The 25164-nt window shown below is 28.3% G+C and overlaps 2 protein-coding genes and 1 pseudogene across 12 annotated transcripts in view; 1 reads left to right on the forward strand and 2 right to left on the reverse strand.

Moving 5' to 3' along the window:
* The window catches only part of LOC149877959 (uncharacterized), a 222343-nt gene extending 203172 nt beyond the window's left edge, over positions 1–19171 (reverse strand). The window contains exons 1-5 of one of the 2 annotated variants that reach the window (XM_090074096.1): positions 18771–19171; positions 18350–18443; positions 15817–17142; positions 15567–15685; positions 7302–7354 (exon numbers count right to left, since the gene is read on the reverse strand). In XM_090074096.1, coding sequence (XP_089930222.1) covers positions 7302–7354; positions 15567–15595 — 82 coding nt within the window. In that variant the 5' untranslated portion in view covers positions 15596–15685; positions 15817–17142; positions 18350–18443; positions 18771–19171. The remainder of the gene's footprint in view (positions 1–7301; positions 7355–15566; positions 15686–15816; positions 17143–18349; positions 18444–18770) is intronic. The other variant, XM_090074097.1, reaches the window with a different exon arrangement.
* On the reverse strand, positions 12368–14928 carry LOC145192365 (uncharacterized; annotated as a pseudogene). Its single transcript, XR_016448056.1, has 2 exons — positions 13202–14928; positions 12368–13089 (listed from the first exon to the last, which is right to left on the reverse strand). The product of XR_016448056.1 is annotated as an uncharacterized LOC145192365 (transcript).
* Positions 19172–21364: 2193 nt separating the features above from the next.
* LOC149877975 (integrator complex subunit 10-like) overlaps positions 21365–25164 on the forward strand; it is a 7505-nt gene continuing 3705 nt past the window's right edge. For 5 of the 9 annotated variants that reach the window (XR_016447984.1, XR_016447986.1, XM_090074148.1 and 2 more), the window contains exons 1-2: positions 21941–22161; positions 22379–22488. The gene's annotated coding sequence lies outside the window, so the exon portion shown is untranslated. Of the gene's footprint in view, positions 21500–21856; positions 22162–22378; positions 22489–22725; positions 24257–25164 lie in introns of those variants that run through there. The other 4 variants (XR_016447987.1, XM_090074147.1, XR_016447985.1 and 1 more) reach the window with 4 other exon arrangements.

Below are 25164 nucleotides of genomic sequence, written 5' to 3' on the forward strand. Positions count from 1 at the left end.
TTTGTAAATACTGAAAAAGTCATTTAAAAAAGTTTTGGTTTTATAACAAGTGGAAAAGAAAATTTATTGAACATGCAAGAAGAACAAATAGATATATTACTTTTAGAGAAGCAAATACTAGACAAAAGTAATTATGTTAGAACAACAAAATGAAGTGAATGCTTGAGTGACGGTAGAACTATAAAAGGGATTTGTATTTACTTTAGAGCTAAAACATATTTGGAAGGAGAGAAGAAGAAAAGAAGACGAAGTTTTAAAGAAAATGTTTTATGAAAAATTTAAGAAGAAATTTAAAAAGAGAAAGAGTTTGGTGATGAGAAAAAGACTTTGATGAACAAGCAGTTTAATAAGCAGTTGAATAAATGAAGAAAAGAAGAAGATTTAAAAAAAAAAAAGAAGAGATATTTGTAATAAAAAAAGAGGAGTAATTGATATAAACATTTTTGAACACTGCGAGAAGCGTAAGAGAAAATTATTTGTATTATATAAAAGTTATGAGAAAAACAGTGCTAACCATTACACACTAATAGAACGTTTGTTTAGTTTTATTATGTAACAGAATATACTGAAGACGGCAAATAAAACCATAGCCCTTTAACGATTAAACCTTGCCCATTCCTAACCAAACTATTCCCAAACCTCGCCCATTCCTATCCAAGGAATCCTAACGCCACAGCTTCGATCCCAACCTCCATATATCTTTCCACACAACTCTACAACCCATACCTCCCTAATCCATTACCTTCATCATGACACTTAACTAAACAATCAAACATCAAATAAAATATATATAAAACGCCGCCCTGACACTCGTTTATTTTGCTGTTACCTCAATAAACACTTGTTTGTATATGGCTGAAATAAACTTTTACCAAAAACCGTTAGTCTACTAAAATCAAGCCATCCTGGATTAATAAGTATATTAATTAATAGTTTGACTTATCACATCCAGGATTTACCAACAATTAACCTTCTACTACTATTACATAGTAATGGATTATTATGGCGCTTGTTTAAAGAATCATTCCATGAATAATGTTTGCAATAAGTTATTAGTACAAAATTAGCACAAACTCGCAATAAGTAGCTTGGTGTAAAATGCAAAACGGAAAACACTATTTTGATAGCTATGACAACCAACAAATGAGTAATAAGACTATTTAAAATCTCCAACGAACAACGACGCAGATTAAGTTCAACATGGTGATTAAGTACTTTGCTGTCATTTGTGTTTTTATCTTTTAGAAAAGATGGATGAAGGAATGAATATGTTTAATATAACTTACTGAATGGTTTAGTGCAATAAAAATTTCTAGCACATATTAAAATCCCAGTTGAACTTTGTTATTTGCATATTACAATAAAAAAAAAATCAACAAGAAGCAGGTTTTCTTCAAAAGTTAATTAAAGGCAAGGTCAGACTCTCGGAGGCTGACCTTGCCTTTAATTAATTTTTGAAGAAAACCTGCTTCTTGTTGATTTTTTTTTTCAAAGAAAGTTCTGATTTTGTATTTTAGCTTGATGTTTTTGTTTCTTTCAGGCGAACAGTCTATCGACTTGCGTTATCATTCAACTGGAGAGTTTATGTAATTCACCGAACCTTCATCTAGTGAATGAGATCGCAAAGTGATGACTTAAGGGAACGTTCTTATTAATACTCCCACTACTTGTAATAAGTGCGCTTGATGCGTATAAGCACTTTGCAATATTAAAAATCTCGAAATTTTATATCTTTTGCTTTGATCCTAAAATCTTTTTAACTTGAATTTAACTTAATAATTACAAAAAAAAAAGATGTTTTGCGACTGATTTTTTTTTTACTTTAGCATTAAATGTTTAAATTTTTACGATTAAAATTCATTTATATGACATTAATCTAAGATCCGATAAAAAGATTGCTCAAAAGTTTAAAGAAAGTTCAAACAAGCAACTAAGTCTACTAAGCATGGTGCATAGAAACACGCTCTAATATCTTGCAACACGTCTTCAGAGTTATTTTTCAAAATAAGCGTCGGAAAACATTTTCTCATTTCAAAAATGTAAAAAACAAGTTTTTTCATTAAGGACCAGGAGAGAAATGACGCTTTTTAGGGGAGTGCTCAGGATTTTTGTTGTTCAAGATAAATAAAATGAGAGGTAACTATGAGGTATGAGGCAAACTAAATTTTCTAGTATGTTGATATTAGTGTCAAATATGGATGACTTGTGAAAAGTTATTGGAGCTAATCTCTAACTGCCCTCAACCTTGAGCACCTATTAAAATCATGTTGTTTTTTTTTATTCTTTCTTAAATTAGATCAAAGTTTCTCTACGGATTAGGAGGTCTAATTTATATATATATATTTATAATTTATATATATAATATATATTTATAATATATATATTTCTAATTTCTAGACATGAAATTGTAATTTAAAACTTTTACTTTATTAACTTCCTTTTTTTTTTTTTAATTTAAGTTCCTAATTTAAATATCTGATTAAATTTTCTAGTATAATTGTTTAAAGAATAATAAACATTTTTATTCCAAACTTACTGTTTTAATGTTAAATTTAATGTTCTAATTTGAACTCATAATTTAAACTCATTATTCAACTTTTTGATGTAAATTTCTGATTCAATATTTGTATTTACATTTTTAATATAAATGACTTATTTAAATTTCTATTTTAAATTTGTAGTTTGAATTTCTAATTTATTTTCTAACTACGTTACTTATTTAAAGTTTTGAACGAAAAATTCAAATAAAACTTTCTCGCCTTATTTTATCGAATTAGTTTGCTAATGTAACTTTCTAATTAATATTTCTAGGTTTACTTTCTAGATTGAGTTTCTATTATAATTTCTTATATAAAACTTTTAGTTTAAATTTTATTTTCATAAGTTTCTAATTATCTAAGTTAATTAAAATAAAATTCGTTTAGTTCAAATTTTTGCCTTAATCTTAATTTCACCTTAAAATTAATTTTACCTAAAATTTCAAATCAAATTTCTAGTTTCACATTCTAGTTTGGTTTTCTAATTTATTATCTAGAAAAAGTTTCGAATTTAAATTTCTAGTTTAAAATTCAAATGCAAACTTCTAATTTAAGCTTTTTCTTTAGTTTTTTTAAATTTGAAGTTCTAAATTAAAACAATTGTTTAAGTTCTAAATTTGGACTTGCGATTTTTGGTTGAAATTTCTTATTAAAATTAATAATTTTAATTTCTAATTAAAATATTATAAAAAGTTTTAAAAAAAAAAGAGATTTTGAGTTCTTCAAATTCTAGAAATTTAACATTAAAATTAATATTAAGTTTATCATTTATTAAGTTTAGAATTGTAGTTTCTAATTAACGCTTCTGGTTTAAATTTGTAATTTAATTTCTTATACAAGTTTATAATTTAAATTACTAAAATTTTTAGTGTTAATTACTTAAACATCTCACATTTTTACATCATTTCAACTTATTATTTTTACTACAAATCTTATTTAAACTTCAAGTTTAAGCTTAAATTTTAAATTTCTAATTTAATTTTCTTCTTTGATTTCTAGTTTATATTTCTAAATTATATTTCTAAATTAAATTTCTAAATTAAATTTCTAAATTAAATTTCTAAATTAAATTTCTAAATTAAATTTCTAAATTAAATTTCTAAATTAAATTTCTAAATTAAATTTCTAAATTAAATTTCTAAATTAAATTTCTAAATTAAATTTTTAGTGTGCTCTCTGGGTGTGGATATGCTTGAATGCTTTGTAAAATGATTGCAATCGAATTTAATATTTACTTGGAGTATACAAATGTTCACGCCAATAAAAAGTTTGCTCGCATTATTTTCTATTAATTCTGATGATAACAATCGCGTACGTGCACATTGACTTAAAGAGCAATTAATTTTGCCAGCCTCATTCTTATTTAAAGCAAAGTTTAATTATGAGAAAAATAAGTAATTATAATTAATTATGACATTATTATGAATTACGACAATTTACTTGCTAACGAAACAAAAAATTTAATAGTTTAACAAAGTTATAAAAAACTATATCACTTTTATTATTTTATTTCACTTTTACATAACACATCATTAGAAATTTATTTAAAACTTCTCCCAAGGGTCGATTTCTGAAATTTCACGGTTCGATTTTTCCGGCTGTAAAAAAAATATTTTTAACTTTACACTCTCTCGAACAAATTTTCATTCATTTGCATTTAATAATTTCAATCATTAACTCAATACAAATTCTTTTTTTTTATGGGTTCCTCCATCATACCTTTACTTTGTTACAACTTCTATTAACTTCAAACTCTTTTATCATACATTGGATAAAAAACTTCCGATAAAAAAAGATGTTAAAATCATAAAAATCAAATTACAAATTTCAAATAAATTAACATTAATCGGCATTTAGGAAAACGATTAAAATAGTTGACAACTTCGACTTTCCATTTCCTTTTTTCCATTTCATTACTTTCAAGACTTCCATTTATGTTTGTTTCATACGTTTTAAACAGACTGCTATATTATTTTTTGTATCCAATGTTGATGGATGATTGATACCTAAAATATCCGTTTGTATTTTATCAACTTGATAATAAATTTCTAAAGCTTCATTATATTTTCCCATATCACTCAAACAGATTGCTATATTATTTTTTGTAGCCAATGTTGATGGATGATTGATACCTAAAATATCCGTTTTTATTTTATCAACTTGATAATAAATTTCTAAAGCTTCATTATATTTTCCCATATCACTCAAACAGTTTGCAAAATATTTTTTGTATTTAAAGTTATTTTATTTCCAGTTCCATAAGATTCTGTGTTATACTTTTGAATGGCATCAAGTATATTTATAGCTTCTTGAAAAAAACCTTTGTTTGATAAGAAACTTTCAATTTTCCAACTCTCTTGATGGAACACTTCACACATTTTTGGTTTGTTAATACGAAACATATGGATGAAATGATTATAGAAGTGCTTCCCATCGTCAACGTGTTCCTTTACCACTTCCAACTCTAATTTTAGAAAATGGGCGATGTTTTCGTTGCATATTTCTGTTGTTTCTTTGCGTTTTTGATAACATTTACATGCTAACTGGGTCATTTCGTGCATCGCATATCTATCATTGTCATCGTCGAAACGATCAAGCAACGAATAACTTATTAGTAATCTTATTGCTCTGTTTATCAAAAGCTCTTCGTTTATTTTCAGGTGTTTTGAAACACCGTGAAGAAACTTTTTTGTAATATGTTGACCGTCGCAATACGATAAATGGTTTAAAATTTCCATTGATTTTTCATTCGATGTTTCTATTATGTTTAATACTATGCTAATTGATGTTATAATAAACTTTGTTTCCACTTCAGTGGGGAAACCTTCCTCCAGCATTTCCAAAGGATATGATCGATAAAGATCTAAATATTCCTGCAAAGAAACGCTGTTGTTGTTTATATAGAGAACGGCTTGATTAATGGCGAGTGGATGATATTGAAGCACTTTGATTATTTCTTTTAGTTTTTCGTCATCATTTGATAATATTTTTTTAATATTACTTTTTGCGAAAAGTAACGCATCTTGAGGCGAGAAAGAATGAATTTGCACTTGATTAACACCGGTAGACCATGATTTCCATTGCGATGTTACCAAAGTAAATGATTTTTTATTGTTTGATACGAATTTTTCAAAATTCTTCACACTCTCATCGTCGACGTTGTCGAAAATGTAAAGCGTTTTTTCTCTTTCAAAATAGCGATGTATTTTTCTAGAAACTATTTCAATATTGAACGGATCGCCTTGAGAATCTGTTACGCTTAACCCTAGTTGGTGACAGAGATTTTTCATAGAAACATATATTTTATCAAATGCTGCATCCACCCACACAATACTTTCAAAATGGTCGTTATAAAATGCGGCATACTTTCTAGCGAGCTGAGTCTTTCCTATTCCAGACATTCCAGTTAAAACTGTGATTGATTTACCCGAATCGTTTGTTTGGTACACGAATTTATGAATTTGATTAAGTTCATCGTCACGTGAAAAGAAGGTTTTTGTCGGTGGTAGGATACCGAAAGTGGAGTGTCGGGATATTAACTCTAAAAGACAAAAACTTTTGATTTTTAACTACACGGTGACATTTTTGAGGAATGTTTAGAAGTTATTTTTTGAACGGCATTTCGCTGTTAACTTTTTTTTTCTTTGATAGTTAAAACATAATAAATTAAATCCAAGATTTATATGACAATTAAATCAACGATTTCTATTAAAAAAGTTTGTCACTATCTGTTGAATGTAATATTTAATACGCTTGGTATTATTACGACGACATATTCTGTCTATAAGTTTGTTTTATTTTCATGCCGTTCCATTTGCAAACGCTATTTAAAACAATTGCAGTTTTTTATAGAAAAAGCATTTTACATGTAAAATACTCCCAGAGGAATATTTTGATTTTTATTTTGAGAAACTCGTCGCAATAATGTTATATTTTCGAAATCGAAATCAATTTTCTTTAAAAAGTATTTTGAAAAAGTTGAAAAAAACTTTTCTTCGTTAGTTTTAGCAGTATTACCCTTTGGGGGAGAGTGGGAGGTTTTAGTCGTGCAATGCAAGAGCGCTGCAAAAAAAATCAAGATTACGAGTCACATTCAACTTTTATTTCATATTTGAAATAATATTGTAAACTAAGTAATTAAATGTAATATAATGAACTTAATTCAAATATGAATTTAATCCGCAAAATTGCTAAATGATTTTACTGATAAAAAGGCCCGAAAGAGTTGTGACATATTTGCAAAATAAATTAAAGAAAGTTTGCCCTTTTCAAAAGTGTTCGTGTAAAAAAAACTTTTAATGGTCTGTGTTTAAACTTTTTTTGTATATTTTGTGTTTTGTTTTTCTTTTTTTTTTATCTCTAATAAATATTCAGGGGCCGCAGGAGAACATCGGCATGCAATAGCGGCACAAAAATTATTAAGCTCAAAATACCTACTTCGTTCGCATTCACTGATCAAATCTTTACGCTTGCAAAAAAGTAACCCTTTTTTCACATCTTTCCATTTTTTTGATGGATTGTCTTTACGCCATTGGTTCAGTATTTGCAAAGTTTGTTCTCTCGTCGTTTCAAATTCTTCTTTTACATTGTCGATTGCTGAGTCAGCAACCGAAAGACATCGAGCAAACTTTTGCCAATCATAGGTCAACAAATCTGCAAGCGTTGTAAACACGTCTCGTGGAAATTTTTCAACTAAAAGAAAAGGTTTTTTTTTGAAAATTGAAAATCAGTCTTAAATGGGAAATATTAAAAATATTTTATTACCCTTTATATCGTCGAACTCGTTCTCCATGACAACTTCGTCTTCTAAAGCCGTTCTACAAAAAAGAACTTCGTTAATTGCTATGATAAATTTCAGAAAAACGATTTCGTCAGCAAACTATTTTCACAGTTAATAAACGAGTACAATGAAATAGGTATTGCTTTAAGGGGTATGCCCCCCAATAATTTAAGAAAATTTTTAATTTTTTTCAAAAAATTAATATGATTGTTTTTAAATAAAAATTTAACGTAGATTCCGAATTTAAACAATTTAAAACCTATATTTAAATAGTTTTTTCTCAAAATACGAGTGTAGCACATCACATATTAGTTTCTTCCTAAATCATTATGTATCTAGACCCCCACTCTAGTCCTAAATTGAATGATTTTAACGAGAATAATCAACCACATTTGCTTCACTGTTTTAAATCACTATAAGATGGTAGATTAAAGTTTATAAGTAACTGAAAAACCCCACATTGTTTTAAACTTTAAAGTTCTTTTACTCAAAATGAGTGTTTTTGTTGACAAGCCAGTTTTAGCAAATGATATCTTTTGAACTAGAGATGGTAGAGTGATCAAATTTTCAGGGTATGTTTATATGACACGTACTTGCAAATTAAGGTAAAAACATTCGAGTTTTGACTTTTAAATCAAGAAATATTTTTGTCTAAACTTTGCTAAAATTTTCGACTAAATATTTGGGGTGATCGAGGCAAAAATTATAATATTTTTTTAGTTTAAGTTGTAGACCTTGCTTTAAAGAGTCTAGTATCAAAGTTTCATTTAGAAATACATAATAGTTCTGAAATTATCAACTGCTAAAATCATAGATTTTTTCCACTATTTCCGCCATTATAGTTGTTTGCTATGAACTTTTTTTTTTTTTTTTTAATAATTTGCACTAATTTATAAAGAACTCTCAGAAAATATATAGTTTTATAGCATTCAATACCAAGTTACTGATTTAGTTTTATCAGGGGGCATACCCCTTAAAATAAACTAGAGCAGTTTTAGAAGTGAAATAAACCTTTTGATATCAGATATTTAAGGAACCCCTTAGTCACTGAAACAAATTTGCCTTCTCAGTAACTTTTCTTTTGATGGAAAGCATTTTATTGATTGTTGAAGTGGCTTGACTTACACGGGCTCTGCACCTTAAGAACAAAAAAGATGCCAATGATCCATCTTTCCTTAAGCAACTTTTTTAAAATAAACTTGAGCAATTCTCAATAATGCAGCAGTAACTGCACGATTGAGATCTGCATAAATTAGGACTTGTGGCATTGTTTTGAAATAATGATTAATAAAGCAACAGGCTAAAGAACAGTTTTGAAGTCCGACACGAAGCACTTAGAAGCTTTTAATTGAAAGACAAAGTTTTTAATTGAAAGACGTTTATTATGTAAGAGGTTTTTCAAAAAGGGCTCTGAATCTGATTTCTGATATTAGGTCTCTTGTATTAAACTTTTCATATTCAAGCCCAGCTAGCACACATGCATTGGGCCTACGTTGGCACAACGTCGGAAGCGTTGGTTTATTTTATCACTCAAGTGATAACGTCGGACCAAAGTCGGGTCGACGTTGGAATACGATTGAATTTTTGCTTTTTTTAATTCGTTCAGTGTGTTACAGGTTTTAGTGTTGAATAAGTTTTCGGCCATTCTTATAAAATCTCGTTTTTAGTTAGCTGTTAGTTATGCAAAGAAGTTGTAAAGAAATTATTTTAAAACAAATAGATTTAATTACGAGAAGAAGTGGTCATTATAGAACTCGGAAAGGTTGAACCACGAGAAAAAGTTGTATTTAAAGAATCAATAAAGATTGAATCACGAGAAAAGTAGTCGTTAAAGAGCTCAGAAAGGTTGAACCACGAGAAGAAGTGGAATTAAAAGAATCAAAAAAGATTAAATCAAGCGAGGAAGTGGTTTTGAAAAGAAATCCCCTTTGTTAGAATCCAGTTTTTTAGAGAGATACAGGTACTTTATTTCCATTTTTGTGTTTATTTAACTTTTAACTAATAGTTAACTAATTATGTAGCTACATGATTTGTAAATAAACTTGTCTATATTACATTAAAGATAGTAGAAAAATTTTTTAATTTTATATCAAGAACTTGAGTAGCGTTTATTATCATGGCCTAAAGCGAGTTTGTGCTCTTTCACCTAATTCTCATCAGGGCAGCATTGATTACAGGAGAATCTACAAAATTGTGCTATAAGGCTTCTATATGCCTAATAGAAGCCTAATAATTAGGCTACCATCATGCATTCAAGACTATATTTTATTCTCTTTTACTTTTATTTCAGTATATATTTCTTAATTAAAATTGAGTTGAATTGACAAATCAATGTTTGCACTAATCAATATTGATAGTAAATTTGTTAATGTTCATAAAAAACTTAAAGTAATTTACTGTTCATATATATTTATGATAGGATATAAAATTTGTAAAAGTTTTAAAATGCTAGAATGCAATAATAGTAATAATAATAAATTTTTTGGTGTACACATACAATGTGGTGAGTCTAACATCTGTAAATGTTAAACTTTGACAGCGTTTGGAAAAGTGTTTAATTTTTTTATTTTTCATTTTTTCATTATTTTTTTATAATTTTCTTTTGTTTGTTTTCAAAACAATCAAGCTTGTTTTTGAAGAAATTCACATTATCAGAGTTGATTATCTCTCCTGTTTAACTATTTGAATTGTTAACTGTTCTGTTTGTGAAGAAGTTAAGTCTTGTGGTAGAATGTGTGAACTGCTTTTGCGTTTTCTGAGTATGATATCTTGTTTTGGGTCATTCCATGTCAAATCAACTAAAAAAAAAATAATTCGGCACCATACCATCTTAGATTTTGCTGATTTTTGGAATACAAGCTTGAATTAATAAAAGGAAACTTCACTCCAAATTTTAGTGTCTGACTCCTTACGGTTTCAGAGATACTGATACTTGGTCCCAGTCTCTTTTTTGACTATTTTTTTCAGCGCCATTTATTTTTTAGGCTTATTGCATGACACAATTAGCTTTAACTTATAAAATACTTGTTTAATAGTGGTAAAAATTTCTATCTAACTATTTTTTAGGGTGAGGAACTCAAAAATCATGGGTAAAATACACAAAAGTTTAAGCTTCTATATGAAAATTCAATTTCAAAATGGTGTAACACTTTTCGTAAGTTTTTTGATGCCCCGTACAAAAAAATGTTTATCTCCAGATGCCTAAAAGATAAAATTCTGAAATTTTTTCCTAATGTTCTTTATGTAACAAACTCCATAATACAAAAAAACTGCAGGGTTTTTTTTTTTTAAATCAGATTTATTCGCATTCAAAGTCTTATAATAATAAATCCAAAAAATTTCAGAATTACACTAAAACCATGAAAATAATTAAATTGCAATGAGAAAAACTAAAACTAATAGGCAATAAGAATTGACAATCTTCCACATTTAATAAAAATAAAAAATCTTTGAAAGATAACAAATTAGTTCTCTGGTTTAAAGTTTGCCCAGCTATCTTCAATGCTCTGGTGATCTATTTCACTGATTTTGTATTGTCTTCCTGTAACAGTTGTTGGAATATTAATCATTAACAATAAGTTTGTTGATGGAACCCAGCGCACATCATCTCTAGAAGGCCAATAATATGACCTTGAAGGGTAACATGGATGCATGAATCTAACTAGAAAGTCTTTATTTTCAACATCAGTTTCCTCAACTAGTCCGATCCATGGATTGTTATCATATATCAAACATACAAACGCGCCAATGCTTATATTAGACAAGAATTCTTTAATAATTTCATCAGTTTGAAAATTAAAAACAAATGAATACTCCAATTGTTCAGAAACAATTTTAGTTCCAATTTTTGTGTTACTTATTGGAACAAAATTGTGATAGGTGCGAGTGCCTGGTAATGTTTTTGCAGTTGCATATCTTTGCTCCATTTCACTTCGAATTATTGTGTTTGACTCCTTAGATATGTAATAAAAATTAATTCCTTTGATTTCGTTTTGGCAAAAATTAAACATTGCAGATGCTGTAAGAATATGATTTGTTGTTGTTCGATGAAGGCTAGCAATTGAAGTTAGTCTTTTTACAGTCCCGCCAATACCATCACAGGGTGATTTACCGTGACTTGTTGCAAAGAAAGACCATGTATATTTCATACCAAAATCTTGTTCATGGTGGCATATATTTATGAAGTGTTTGCAGTTTTTGTACTGGCCAACACACCCATCTGAAAAGTAATGGACAGTTTCTATTTGATGAGAAATATTGCTTTTAATATGTTCAATTGCTAGCTTCATCACATGATAAACCATATCTACATCATGCAGTAAATCATCTGAGATGAAACATAATGAATCACATTTGAGGACATTATTTTCTTTATAATAAATTACTGTTGGATGCAATGTTGCTTGAATTTTGTTCCAGTGAAAACTTAGTATTTCGTCTTGTACAACAAACTCATAATTTTCTGAGAAATCTAAAAGGACAACAACCTCAATACTACTTAACTCATTTTTTAACTTTCTTAAAGAAGCAGCTTGACTTTTTGCAATGTAAGAATGAACAGTAAGTTTTTGTAACTTATTTTTCAAAATATTAATAAAGCTACTTGTCGTTTCTGTTAGACTTAATAGCTCAGATCGGTCTGTTGTTTTCCATTGTTTATAATCTATACAATAATCATCATCTTCATCAATATCGTCTTGAGAGTATAACTCATTTTCAAGATAATGTACTAATGCAGAATCTTCTGGGCACATAGGGCAACGATGTATCATGCAATTCTTGTTAGCCCTACTACAAACAAGCATATCAATAAGTTCGTGATAATCCTTTGATAATTCAACTGCACTAATCATTAACTTAACATTTTGATGGTAGGTGCACACACATACTGTATGCCTACCAGATGCTCCTACTGTAATGCACCATTTTGGACGATGTGAGCAAAAGTTAGAAAAACAAGTCTTTATATCTGGATAACAGGTTTTAAACTTTGCATATAGCTCTTTTAGATTTGAGAGAATCAAACGTTTTTGCATGTGAGATCTTCGAGCTATACTAACAAAATCTTTTTTACCAGACATTTGTCTGCTATTTTATCATTACAATAAAATTCAATAATTTTATCTACTGATTCTTGAGGTGTTTTCTTTCCTCTTTTTTTTTCAGGAAAAGATAAAATACCATTTTTCTGCAGCAATTTGCGTGATATCTGCACCATGTAATTAGTAACATTAAATTCTTTTTCTATATCTTTGTGTGACCAAGAAATTGGAACCAGTGTTAGTAGTTGAATTTTCTGATTACGATTGGAAATTAACATTTTTTCTTTGATTTTTCTAATAAGTATATCCATGTCATTTGCTTTACCTTTGACTTCCTTAGATAATTTATTGAAGGAATCTTCTTGGCTTAACTCTTCAGGATCTATATTTAAAGTCCTTGCAATGCCTAACTTTACTGTTTTTTGAACATGTAACAATTTTTTTTTGCCAAGAGCAACTCTAGAGTGACTATTTACTGCATGCATTTTGAGAGGACTTATGTTCATAATCGTCAAAGAAGAATTAAGATTTTTTTTTAACAACTCGTTTATATTAGGATCATTATCTTCATCTTCATAAACCTGGCTACAAGTTGGTTCCATTTGTCCATCATCCTTAAATGACATAAATTTAATCATACATGAAGGACATATCTTTTCTCCAGGAATAACATTAATACCAATATTTTTCAATTTCCTAGCAAGTTGCATATTAATTTCTTTACATCCTCCTAAAAACATAAGTGATAACTACTGCTTCAGTAAATATTTTGTAAAAATATATATAATTTATATAAAATTACAATAAAGTTTTCAAAACGTTTCATGATTAAGTAATAATACCTTTTCTTCTTTTTCCTTTGTGTGAATTAAATGGATCACAGCAAGTTATGTGGATTGCCGAATAACGTTTTAAATAAACATATTCATGGTGTAGGCAAACCGTTGCATTTTCATCTTATTGAATGCCAGAACGACTAATTATCAAGTCTTTTTCAACATCATTAAGACTTGAAACTTTCTTGATATCATGGGATTTTACATATGTTTGTTTGTTACAAATTTCTTTATTTGTTATTCCAATTGAACATATTTCTTTATCATTCATATTTTTTAGTTCTGTAAGAAACAATTTTAAAATAATTATTGTTTGAAGATTTGAAAATAGAAAATCCTTTAGCTATTAAACATAATGATCTTAGATGTGAAATGCAAACAAGTTTATATGTTAGAACTACACCTGAGACAGCAAGATTCTAAAAATCTTTTAAAAAAATGCAAAAAATAAATGCAAATAATTTTTTTTCATTATAAAATAACAATTTTTTCCTAATTTTTTTATAAAACTTTGAATAAAAATAAATCTGATTTAAAAAAAAAAAACCCTGCAGTTTTTTTGTATTATGGAGTTTGTTACATATAGAACATTAGGAAAAAATTTCAGAATTTTATCTTTTAAGCATCTGGAGATAAACATTTTTTTGTACGGGGCATCACAAAACTGTTACACCATTTTGAAATTGAATTTTCATATAGAAGCTTAAATTTTTGTGTATTTTACCCATGATTTTTGAGTTCCTCACCCTAAAAAATAGTTAGATAGAAATTTTTACCACTATTAAACAAGTATTTCATAAGTTAAAGCTAATTGTGTCGTGCAATGAGTCAAACAAATAAATGGCGCTGAAAAAAATAGTTAAAAAAGAGATTGGAACCAAGTATCAATATCTCTGAAACCGTAAGGAGTCAGACACTAAAATTTGGAGTGAAGTTTCCTTATTAATTCAAGCTTGTATTCCAAAAATCAGCAAAATCTGAGATGGCATGGTGCCAAGCATAAATTGAATTGAGCTGGAATGACCCTTTTGCATATTTAATTCTTTTAGGAGGATGGTTTCTCTTAAATTTATCCATATTTTTATTTATTTTATAAAATTGAATCAAATAACTTCTTGCTCTTCTTATTTTAAAAGTAGTCAAGTTAAATCTTTTTAAAGTTTTTTGGTGAAAGTTAGTATCAGAAAAGTAATGTCTACCTGCAGTATTTCTAATGATTGTGAAAATGTTTGTTATGATGACAATGCATATGAGATTGATATTGACAATGATGAAAAGAATTATCCTTTTTAAATTCTTAATCAATATGATGATGATCAGGATGAACGCTATTTCACATCAGAAAATGAAATTGCCCTGGATAGAAATCCTGATGAGAAAGGTATTATCACATCTTTAGCTGAGTGGTCTGTTACTTTTAAAATTTCTTTGTTTCATTCTTATTTATTAACATGGGTCATTATTTATAGAATGAAAATTTTGTTTAATTTTTTTTTTTCAGTTATGTCTGGTGAAGCATTTGTTTTGTAATTCGTCATTTGTTACCATATCCCTCTTTAACAGCTGTTAAAGAGGGATAAGGTAATGTATTTTATATGCATTTGCAGCATTTTAATGGTGATTGGAATTCATATATTATTTGTATAAGAGAATTTTGAAGCATATTACTTCTACTTTTTGCATTAAAATACTGATACTATTTTTTAATAATATTCTGTTTCGATGTGGCATTAAAAAATGAAAGTGAAATATCAACAAATGTACTGATTATTTTTAAAAAAATATCTTGTCGTCATGTTTATGCAGGTAATACATAAAAAATATATATATATAATAATAATAAAAATATTGCTTATAATATATATAAACACAAAAACATATGAATACCTATAATTTTAGCAATAGTAATGGCAATGTCTAAAGCTATCATTTTGTATAACGAGGGGCATTCAAACGTTGTTGTTAGTCTCAAGTGAAGTAAAGATGCAAGATTCATAAGCATGCTTAGCAGTCGAGAAGAACATTATTTTGTTTGAACATTTGTACAAATATTTTAACATAATTATAATGTTTATTACAACAAATGTTTATTTTCTCTAAGTAATTAATTTAAGTTGGTTCATTAATCAATGTTTTATTTTCGTTCATCAGCGTCAAATTTTACTCCAACTTATTTGGACTTTACGTTTTATTCAATATTACAAAGAAATAGTTGCGCTTTATTTAAAGCAACAGTTACCCTTTAGTTGAAAAAAGTTTTTCATGAGTCAAATAAATAGTTTTAATTTGATTGCTTTTCTGACTATGAAACTAAAATTGTTGAAAAAACTGGTAACAAATAACAAGAGTAGAACAAAAGTAGATGACGTACCGGTTCATTTCTTCCTCTAGTATCTCCATTTTCCTTATTAAAAATGCTTTTCTGCGATCTTTTTGTAAACAGATTGTTGATCGACAAAACGAGTGTTCAATTCTACAGATTTTCTCGAACTGATAAAAACCAACAAGTTAAGAATTAAAAACTGAATCATGCAACAGCAAACCATAGAAAATAAAAAGGGAAAAACCTATTAAATCAATAAAATGTTTGAACTGGTTTCCTATAATGAAAAACTACCAACCGAAATCTGTCATGAACAAAACTGAGATCGGTGAGTTCTTGATTTATATGCTTTAGCTGTTGGAAGTTTCACTTAAAAACGCTTCAAGTCAGTTAACTTTCTTGCTGATTTATTTAATATTGATGTCAGATTACTTTAGCTTATATAAGAATTGCCGTCGATGGGTGAGAGTCTTATTCAAATAATAGGGCTTCCCAAAATAATAGGATGGAATCATATTACCAAAGCAAAAAATGTCCAAAACGAGGCATCCTGAAAGAGATAATTTGTCACTGCGCACTACACGTCGTTCTAATGATAAAAAGGAAAGTTTTTGAGAATATTTAAAGAACTGTTTAACGTTTTGAAGTAATTTTTTTCACAAAACGTTATTTATGAGATATAATTCGTTTATACATATAATTAATAAAAAAAGTACGGTCATTTTTAGAATTGTTTCATTCCGGTTTTTTAGGCGGTTTATCCGGACTTTATCGATTTTTGATTAAAAAGAAAAAAAACTAATAAATCAATAACTCAAGGAATTCCAATTCCATTCCCTTCGATTGCAGAGTGAGGTTTCTGATGTGAAAATAAGTGATTAGCAAGATGTGGCTATGAAGACAAACCACTTTTTAAAAGTTGCTTATTAACTTCAACTGCATGGTTTAATGATACTTTTTTACTGGTTTTTCCTACTATGTTTGAAGTAGCCCACCATTTCCTTTAAAGTCTTGATCATTTCATGAACGTAATTAGCACCAGGGGATTTCAAAATCTTTTTAATAGCTATATTCAGATTACGACCTGCATAGCTAAGTCTAACATCGTTGCGATAAGCCGACTTCATATCACTTCTTTTGTCAGTCACAAATACCAAATTGTCACTTTTTATAGTCTGAGGGAAAAGTTTTTTAAGTATTTCAGTTGTCTTTACTTTTACGGCAATGCCAGTTCTAGACTCACTAAACTCAAATAATCCATCACGTTTACTTATAAGGCAATAACTACTGTTTAAGTAATGTGATGTAAAAGTCTGACAAGAGTATTTTAGAATGTCATCGGTCCAGTGATCAGTTCTTAAAGCGTATGAGTAACCCCAGCAAGTTTGTCATTCAGCTTTCGAACACATTCGTTGTAAAACTTTGCTGGTAGTGTCTTAGAAAGGATTGTTCGATCACACATAATATCCTCAAGTTGCAACAATCCATACTTCGATCCAATATCAATCATTGTTTGAGCAAAGTGAAGGAACCCATCATCCTGAACACGCGAGAATGGCTGAATATCTTTAGCAATCATCCACACGGCTGCACGTTGAGCTTTTTCACGTTTGTGTTCAGGATCCTGTAAAGCATAAACTAATAAACAGTAGACATTAAATACATAGCAATGCATAATGGCTTTTTTTTTGTACTACAAAAAACATTGTATTTCTAAAATATTGTTAACAAAATGTAAGAAATATATTTTGCTATCAATGGCAGCAAGTAACAGGCGGAAAGTTAAACAGTAAATAGAAAAAAGCAAGATCCGCTAATTATATTTATAACTATATTATTATAACCTGTCTTTTTAGGTATAAAGCTTGTCATTTTTAATTTTCCAAGTCATGTATTGATCTTATTGATGTGCAATGTATATGTCTTTGTAGAGTTGTAGTATGACCAATTGGCACTGACAACCATAATCCACACTGCCTACAAACGGCAAACTCCTTGACAACCTGTTGATCACTACATGATCACTCGCAGTTATACAAAACTCTATTTAGCATTTAATATTCAGTTCATTGTCAGACCTGAATACTCATCTGTTTGGCATTGTGTGCAATATGCAATGCCTGAGAAATGCAGGTGATTATAGATTAATTGATATATTTATAAAACTAAATAATCATATAAGCAGTAAATCTAGCGACAAACCTCATCCACAACTTCAACAATATTTGGTAATTATCGTAATCAATAATTACTAAGGTTTGAATAAAAACTCAGAAGATTAACAGCAACTAAAAGTCGGGTGTGAACGTGTTTCGAAATCGTTAAAGTGGTATAAAATTGAATTAAACGGTTTTTAAATTCGTATTTGAATAAAATATTTTTTGGCAGATTTTTAAATCGTAAAAAGTCATAAAAAATTTAATATGACGGTATTCAAAATTGTATTAGTTCAAATAAAGTAAATTTTCGCGGTTTTAATGTCGTAAAAAGTTATATGAATTCAAAAATGGCGTGTTTTAAATTTGTTTAAAATTTTTAAACGCTTTTAAATTCGCTTCCAAAAATTTAACGGTCTTCGAAATCGTTTGAGTAATCGAAACGAGTGTATACAATAAGTAAACAAACGAAGGTCACGTGACTTCTTTCTGGTTTTAAGCTCAATGACTTCAACTTCAAGCAAATATTTTAAAGTGAAGTGAAGTGATTAGCTATATTTTAAGTTGAACTTGTATGTGGCTGTACTAGCGCTATTATGCTCTTCCCTTCTATTCTCCAAGACTCCTGCTTTATTCCTTAGATTTGGAAAAAAATCACAATCAATGAGAAGTTACCTATGTTCAGGTTCAATGACATCGATAAAACGTAAGTGAAGTGATAACTGGTTTAGTATTTGCTATCAATCTCTGCCCTTCTAAGTTCTAATTTCTAAATAATAAAAATTTGAAGTATACACTACAGTAACTTAACAAAAATTCACAACCAACAAATTATATGCTAAGACCCTTGCATTTATTTAACTTTTTTTTTCAAGTTTTTTTAATACTCAATCTTTTGAAATTAAACATTATAAATTAAACATAAATATATATATATATATATATATATATATATATATATATATATATATATATATATATATATATATATATATATATATATATATATATATATATATATATATATATATATATATATATATATATATATATATATATATGTAACATTTTATTTTAAATGTACTAAAAAGCTTACCAGACATGATTTGTTTTCAATTTTTTTATCCAGAAAATCTTTGTATTTAGTGAAGAACAAACTGCTTTTTTTTCCACATTTGTTTAAGTTTTTTATTAACTCAAAAGCCAGTCTTCGAAAAATTTTGAAACTAACCATACAACCATCGTAAGGTAAAACTGAATAAAATAAAAACTTACCGCATGTTATTGAACTACGGAGTTTTCATTTAATCACAGAATTTAGTCGTTTTTTGAATAAAACTCACAGTAGTAAAAGTGATTTTTAAGCATGAGGTCTCAGAGGTCGCTTCAATTTTTTTGCATGGCAGTAAAGTCAATTCGCAGTAGCTATATTTTATTCAAAAAAAACGAGGCGACCTCTGTGACCACATGCTCAAATCAATCAATGTCTAAGAAATCAAAAAATCAGCAAAAAAATGCTATGCAAAAGCCTTTTTTTTCTATTTTTAGTTTTACATTCAATTAAATAAATGTTTATTCGAATTTTGCATAAAAATAACAAAGGAAATTTAACACTTATCATATACTTTGAAAGGATTTTAACAAAAATGCAAGTTTTTTAAAACCTTAAAAAAACCCTTAAGATGTCAAAAGTTTAAAAAAACTAAAAAAAATTTTGTTTTATTGAAAATTAAAAAAAATTAAATGAAAAAAAAACGTAAAAAGTTTAAATATTAAAAAATTAAACACTAAAAAATGTGTACAATTTATTTCAATTTCCCCTAAGCAATTTATAGTGCGCCGTTAAAATTTTTAACTTCGAGTTTGAGGACAAAAGATTTTGGCGCACCGGAGCATTAAAAACCAAACAACTTTAATTTTCAAGAGTTTATTTTTCTTTTTTTACATGAGAAACAAATTCGAAAAAAAAGCAAATAACAGGTAAAAAGATATTTAAGAAATTAATAAATTAAATTAGAAAATTGCAAATATTCAATAAAAAGAAATCACTTTTAGTAGAAAATGTGTTAAAATTTTATATAACCTAGCACGTTTATTACATTTGATGTAGAAATTAAAATAAAACCCGTTACAGTTCTCTTTGGTAGACCCGTATCATTGCAGAACTATGTTGCAATATAAATTCACGCAAGGTATCACATCTTAATGAAATATTTTCTAAACTTGTTGCGTTCAATAACTTAATTTCATTTGGCTGCAGATGGTATAAGTTGTGCTTCATCAAGTTATGCTTCACTCTTTTTCAGCTGGGTTTTGCAACGAAAATATTTTGTGAATGGTTTGCGCCAATTACACTCTATGCATTTTCAAACTCTATTTTTTTGTCACTTTTTCCCTCGATTTTTAAAGCGGACTGATGAAAGTACATATCTGGGGATTTTTTTTTTTTGCAAGGATAGGAAGATTTAAGCGATAAATAAGGGATTCGCTTAAAGAAATGGATTCGACGAATTTTTTTCCCCAATCAAAAGGCTGATATTTTGAAGTTATAAGATTATGGAAATTTCTTTGAGGACTGTTACTTGTAAAACTAATTCTTTAGTACATCATAGCAAACTGAATAAAAAATCCTTATAGTCTGAGATTATTACATTCGTTCTACAAAAGGATACCATTCTGACAAATGTCACTCGTTTCGTAGCATAAAACTTGTTGAGTAAGTATATCACTACAATTATCCGTCCAGTTATTGCCACATTTGTTTGCGAATTTAAAACAGTAATATAAACAAATTGACATTGTGTTTTTCAAAAAATGTCCGCAAAAACTATTACGCTATTCCTTACTATTTTTAGAGCGTGGGTAAACAAATTCCTCGAGTAATTAATTTCATTGAAATTCATTGATTTTCAATGAATTTCAATGAATTTCAATGATTTTCAATGAATTCAATGAATTTCCTAAAGAACATCTTTGAGGACCTGACATTGTTATCTTAATCACAATATTGTGATAATTATGTCAATTTAAAAAAAAAGAATTGCTAAAAACTTAACTCTTGTTAATAATTTCAAAAAAGGTTGTTAAAAACTTAATATTTATTTCAGAGCATTTTTTTAACGCGTGATGCCAGTCCTTCCTTCATCACGCTTTAAAACGTTTCGAAACTCAATACAAATCAAAACCAAAAGAGTTTTATTTTCAGCAAACCAAAGGAACTTAACATTAGAAATGAGATTTTCTGACAGTCGCACCTTTCCCTGTTTTATTTATTTTTCAATGTTTTTACTTTGTTTCAACACTAAACAAGTAATTAAGTCGATTCATTTTGGAAGGATAAGGTCTCTTCATTTGATATACAAACTGGTTTTCTATTTGCTTAAGTTTTTGAATGATAACAAAGTACAAATCCTTGATAACGTGGTGTAACCAACGTTAGAATTGTTGATTACAAATGACGGCATTAGGCCGCGTTACGGAAAACCACCTGTAATCATTATTCTCAGGGAGACTGGTAATCAAAGGTGGAACCAAGCGTGTTTCAGGAAATATCGCAATGTTTCTCTAGTCATTAATTTTAAAACATAAATTACGCAATAAATTTTTGGATTGTTTCAGCAGGCGTCCGTGAACCACCTGCTAACTACAATTTCGAACGGTATAAATTGACTGACAAACCCAAATATCGTTCTCTTTCAACCTGCAAGTTGATGAGACTCGTGAAGTAGAAAATCTTCAAAGTAGTCCGATATGATTTCACAACGCATAGCACTCTTGCTGAATTAGACATTTCATTTGTTACAACAAATTGAAGTATTTCTTCATGTAAGTTCATCTCTTGTTAAATTATCGTTGGCATGTGAAATTCTGGCCGATTTAAAAGAATTTATTTTTTGTAATTTTTTTTTTTTCGAAGTAAACGAACAAAGCAGTCGCATTATATTTATAAACACATATATGACAATATTGGAAGTCTTCATTATAAAAAAAATAAAAACCAGGTCGTGAATACTTTGAAATAATAACTTTTAGACAAAAAAAAATCATTATTCAAGATGGCGAATATTAGGGATTTGTCGTATGATTTTGTACTTTTAACTTTAAATTAGAGCACTTTCCATTGATTTTGAGACCCATGTTTTTATACGATTCTTAATCAGCATAAAATTCTCTCTCAGAATCAATTATAAAAAAAAAAAGGGGGGGGGGGTGCGATAGTCGAGTAGCGCCTTAGTATAACTATACCTAAACACAAATTGCATTATGGTATTTAATATATCCAATTATAAGTCAGCTAACTATGCCTCAGATTTGAAAATGGCCTTAGAGGAAAATAGTCTTTTTCAAGCTCTCTAATTATGGTTTGCTTAATATTATCTTTGAAAGATTTCCACATTAAACTCAATTCGAAGATTAGTATAAGGATTTCAAAGTGTTTATCAGCAAGGTCTGCCTGAAAAGTCAAACGATTCTTAACAAATGATCTAGTAAAAATTAATATTTACTCATCTCTCTCATTGTTTGCATTTTAAAGAAAGATAAACAATTTGTAAAAAAAAAATGAAATTAAAAAATAAAATAAAATAAAAAAATAAGAAAAAAAGAATTTGGATGCATTGTTATTTAAGTTTTATTTTTTGTTAAATCAATTTAAAAAAAAAAATTTTTAAATTGACCTATATAAATACTAAGAAATTCATACAGTTTTAGGTACCGAAGAATTCAACACGACACCCACTTCAAGCCTAAATAAAAAGAAGAAATATAACATTATTTTGAAAACTTGAAGGCACATAGAGTTGAAGTTTGCAAAGGTATTTCTTGTAGATTAAAATTGTTTTTCTTTTTTCTCAAGTTTTAAATCACAAATTGATTAAAGTTAGCAAAAATAATATTTTTTAACATATTTTCAAAAATTATTTACATATCTATTTGGCCTGAATTCTTGAAAACTTCTTGGAAGCTGATGACCAAATGTTTGCAATCTATATTTATTTAAAAATTAAGGAGAATCCCTTCAGATTATTAAGATTTTTACATAACTGATTTAGAGGCAGCTTGTGAATTTTTTTGGCATCATATCATTTTCGTTCCATCTTTTTTTAAACATTTATTTGGATATTCTACAGAAGAAAACACCAATCTTTCATTTAACAAAGTAAGACCTCCCTAGTATAGTGGTAGGAGAAAATAAGTGACAGAAGCAGCAGTGTTAGAAGAAGAGGCAATCTTTTAAAGAATTGGTTTTTATTTATTTCACCTTTACAAATTAGACTTACTTCATTGTAAATTTTAATGCTTCATTTTTCAATTACTTTATTAAATTTAGTTACACTTACTCAAAGGTTTAAAACGTCAATTCTTTTTAGACCATTTGTTCGTAAATGTTGTATTTAGTTTTACATCAGCCTTTGTTTACACTTTGTATACTTAGTTTCTTTATGCAGTTGTCTCTGTAGTTAGTTGTCTTTTTGTAGTTGTCTGTTTTAAGTTATTGCCTGTTTTGGTTAGTTGTTTGTTTGTAGCTAGTTGTCTGTTTGTAGCTAGTTGTCTGTCTGTAGCTAGTTGTCTGTTTGTAGCTAGTTGTCTGTTTGTAGCTAGTTGTCTGTTTGTAGCTAGTTGTCTGTTTGTAGTTAATTGTCTGTTTGTAGTTGTCTGTTTGTATTTAGTTTTCTGTAGTTGACTGTAAAAGCATAGTGAATCACAGTATAACAGTTTATTTTATTATAGTTATATTAGTTTATAAATAATTATTGGTCAACAGGTTGCAAAAGAAAAAGTATTAAGTGTTTTGCCTGTCAGAAAATCTTTATTTTGTCTTGAAGAATGTTTTTTAGGTCTTTTCAGAAAGTTTTTTCAAATGTTAAAATTTATTTTTCTGGAACTATATAGTCGGTTTCTGTTTTGCTCTTAGAAATCTGTGTAATGTGAAATATTGAAATCAGTTAAGCAATTGAAATCATTTACTCAGCTATAAAATACCAAGAAGTTATATTTTAATCTGAATTCTTGACGTTTTTTAAGAATTTTCAGCTGAAAAGTTGTTTTTTTAAATTTTGTACTTTGCTATAGTTTATAAAAGTATTAGCTTGTTAACAAAATGCAAAAGTTTATTATTTTAGTAGCTGTCATAAAATATCAACGAAATGTAAAAAAAAAATTATAAAACTTATATAACGCCTTCGTACAGTTGGTGGAAAACTAAAAACTTTGTAATTTTAATTTATGCTTATTAAAGAAAGTTTTGAGTGTGGAAGACTTCTTTCCATGAAAAAGTTAATAATTGCCCTTGAACGGTATTTTTGAGAAAATAAATTTTCTTTTAATTTTGATTTATTACATGGATAAATAAATTTGAAAAAGTTTTGCAAACAAAAAATCATATATCCTTGTGCACTAATTTAAATTTTCTTTCCTTTGCTGTGTACTTCTTCAGAAGTTATGAGGTTTTTATGAGGTACTGTGAGGTTTTTCTTGTACTTGAATTCTTGATGCTTTTGTTTGCTTTTATTGAGCTTTGAATCAGTTTGAGTTTGTTGTAAGTTTTCAACCAGTTTTTAGATTTTAATGTTTTGTTTACAACTCTCTTGTTTTGCTTTCAACTCCCTTGTTTTTGATTTCATCAGGCAGTGAGCTTCATTGCACTTAGTTCTGACAGTGCAGAATTAGATAAGGTTGAAGCCTGTAGTCAAATAGGGACTTGCTGTTTGTACTAAATTCTTTTGTTTTATTTATGAAAGATGCAAAAGATTTTTATGGTTTAAATAGTTAATTTCAATTGCCTTCAAATTACTTTGTAGACTTAAAAAAAAAAAATTCAAATGTGTGTAACTGAACATTTTGGTCTGTTTTTTTGGCTAGTGCTATTTTTTTCGACTGTTAGCAACTCTAATAAACGAATTTTAAAAGCCAGTTGTAATTGCTGTTTAAACTGCAGCTTGAGATGAATTAAAATAATCCTCAAGATGCAGCATAAAAGAAAGATAACATTAATGATGAATGCATAATAAATTTCTTCTGTCATTTAAACGTATAAAGATTAAAAGAAGAGACTCCTCTCTTTTATTTACTATAATTTGCTTAGTTTTATTGATGCAACAACTGTTTTAAATTAGTAAAAGCATCTATACCATTAAGTTATACTTGAAATGTATCACAGGGAGAAATGCGAATCAGTTATTCCGTTTATTCCTGGAAGTTCCTTTTCTGCAGGTACAATAATAAAACTGTTCTTTGTTTCAGATTCACTAAGATCTTTGTATTGGAAATTGAAAATATATAACAAAGTATTTCAAATTCTCATAGTTATTTTTCTACTCTTAGTTTTTAAAAGCCTCATGGAGTTAATGGCTAACTAATGTAATAACTTCATGAGATGACTAATTACTTCATGTATGTCACCCAGTGTTTAGAGGCTTATCTCAACATTCAACAGAGAATAAGATTTAATTTTAGAAGCATTTTACTATTTCTCCTATATAAATGTTAGT

Source organism: Hydra viridissima, unplaced genomic scaffold, assembly GCF_058129835.1.
Source record: "Hydra viridissima isolate aposymbiotic clone 2 unplaced genomic scaffold, HvirCarnegie_v1 scaffold_16, whole genome shotgun sequence".
Lineage (NCBI taxonomy): Eukaryota > Metazoa > Cnidaria > Hydrozoa > Anthoathecata > Hydridae > Hydra > Hydra viridissima.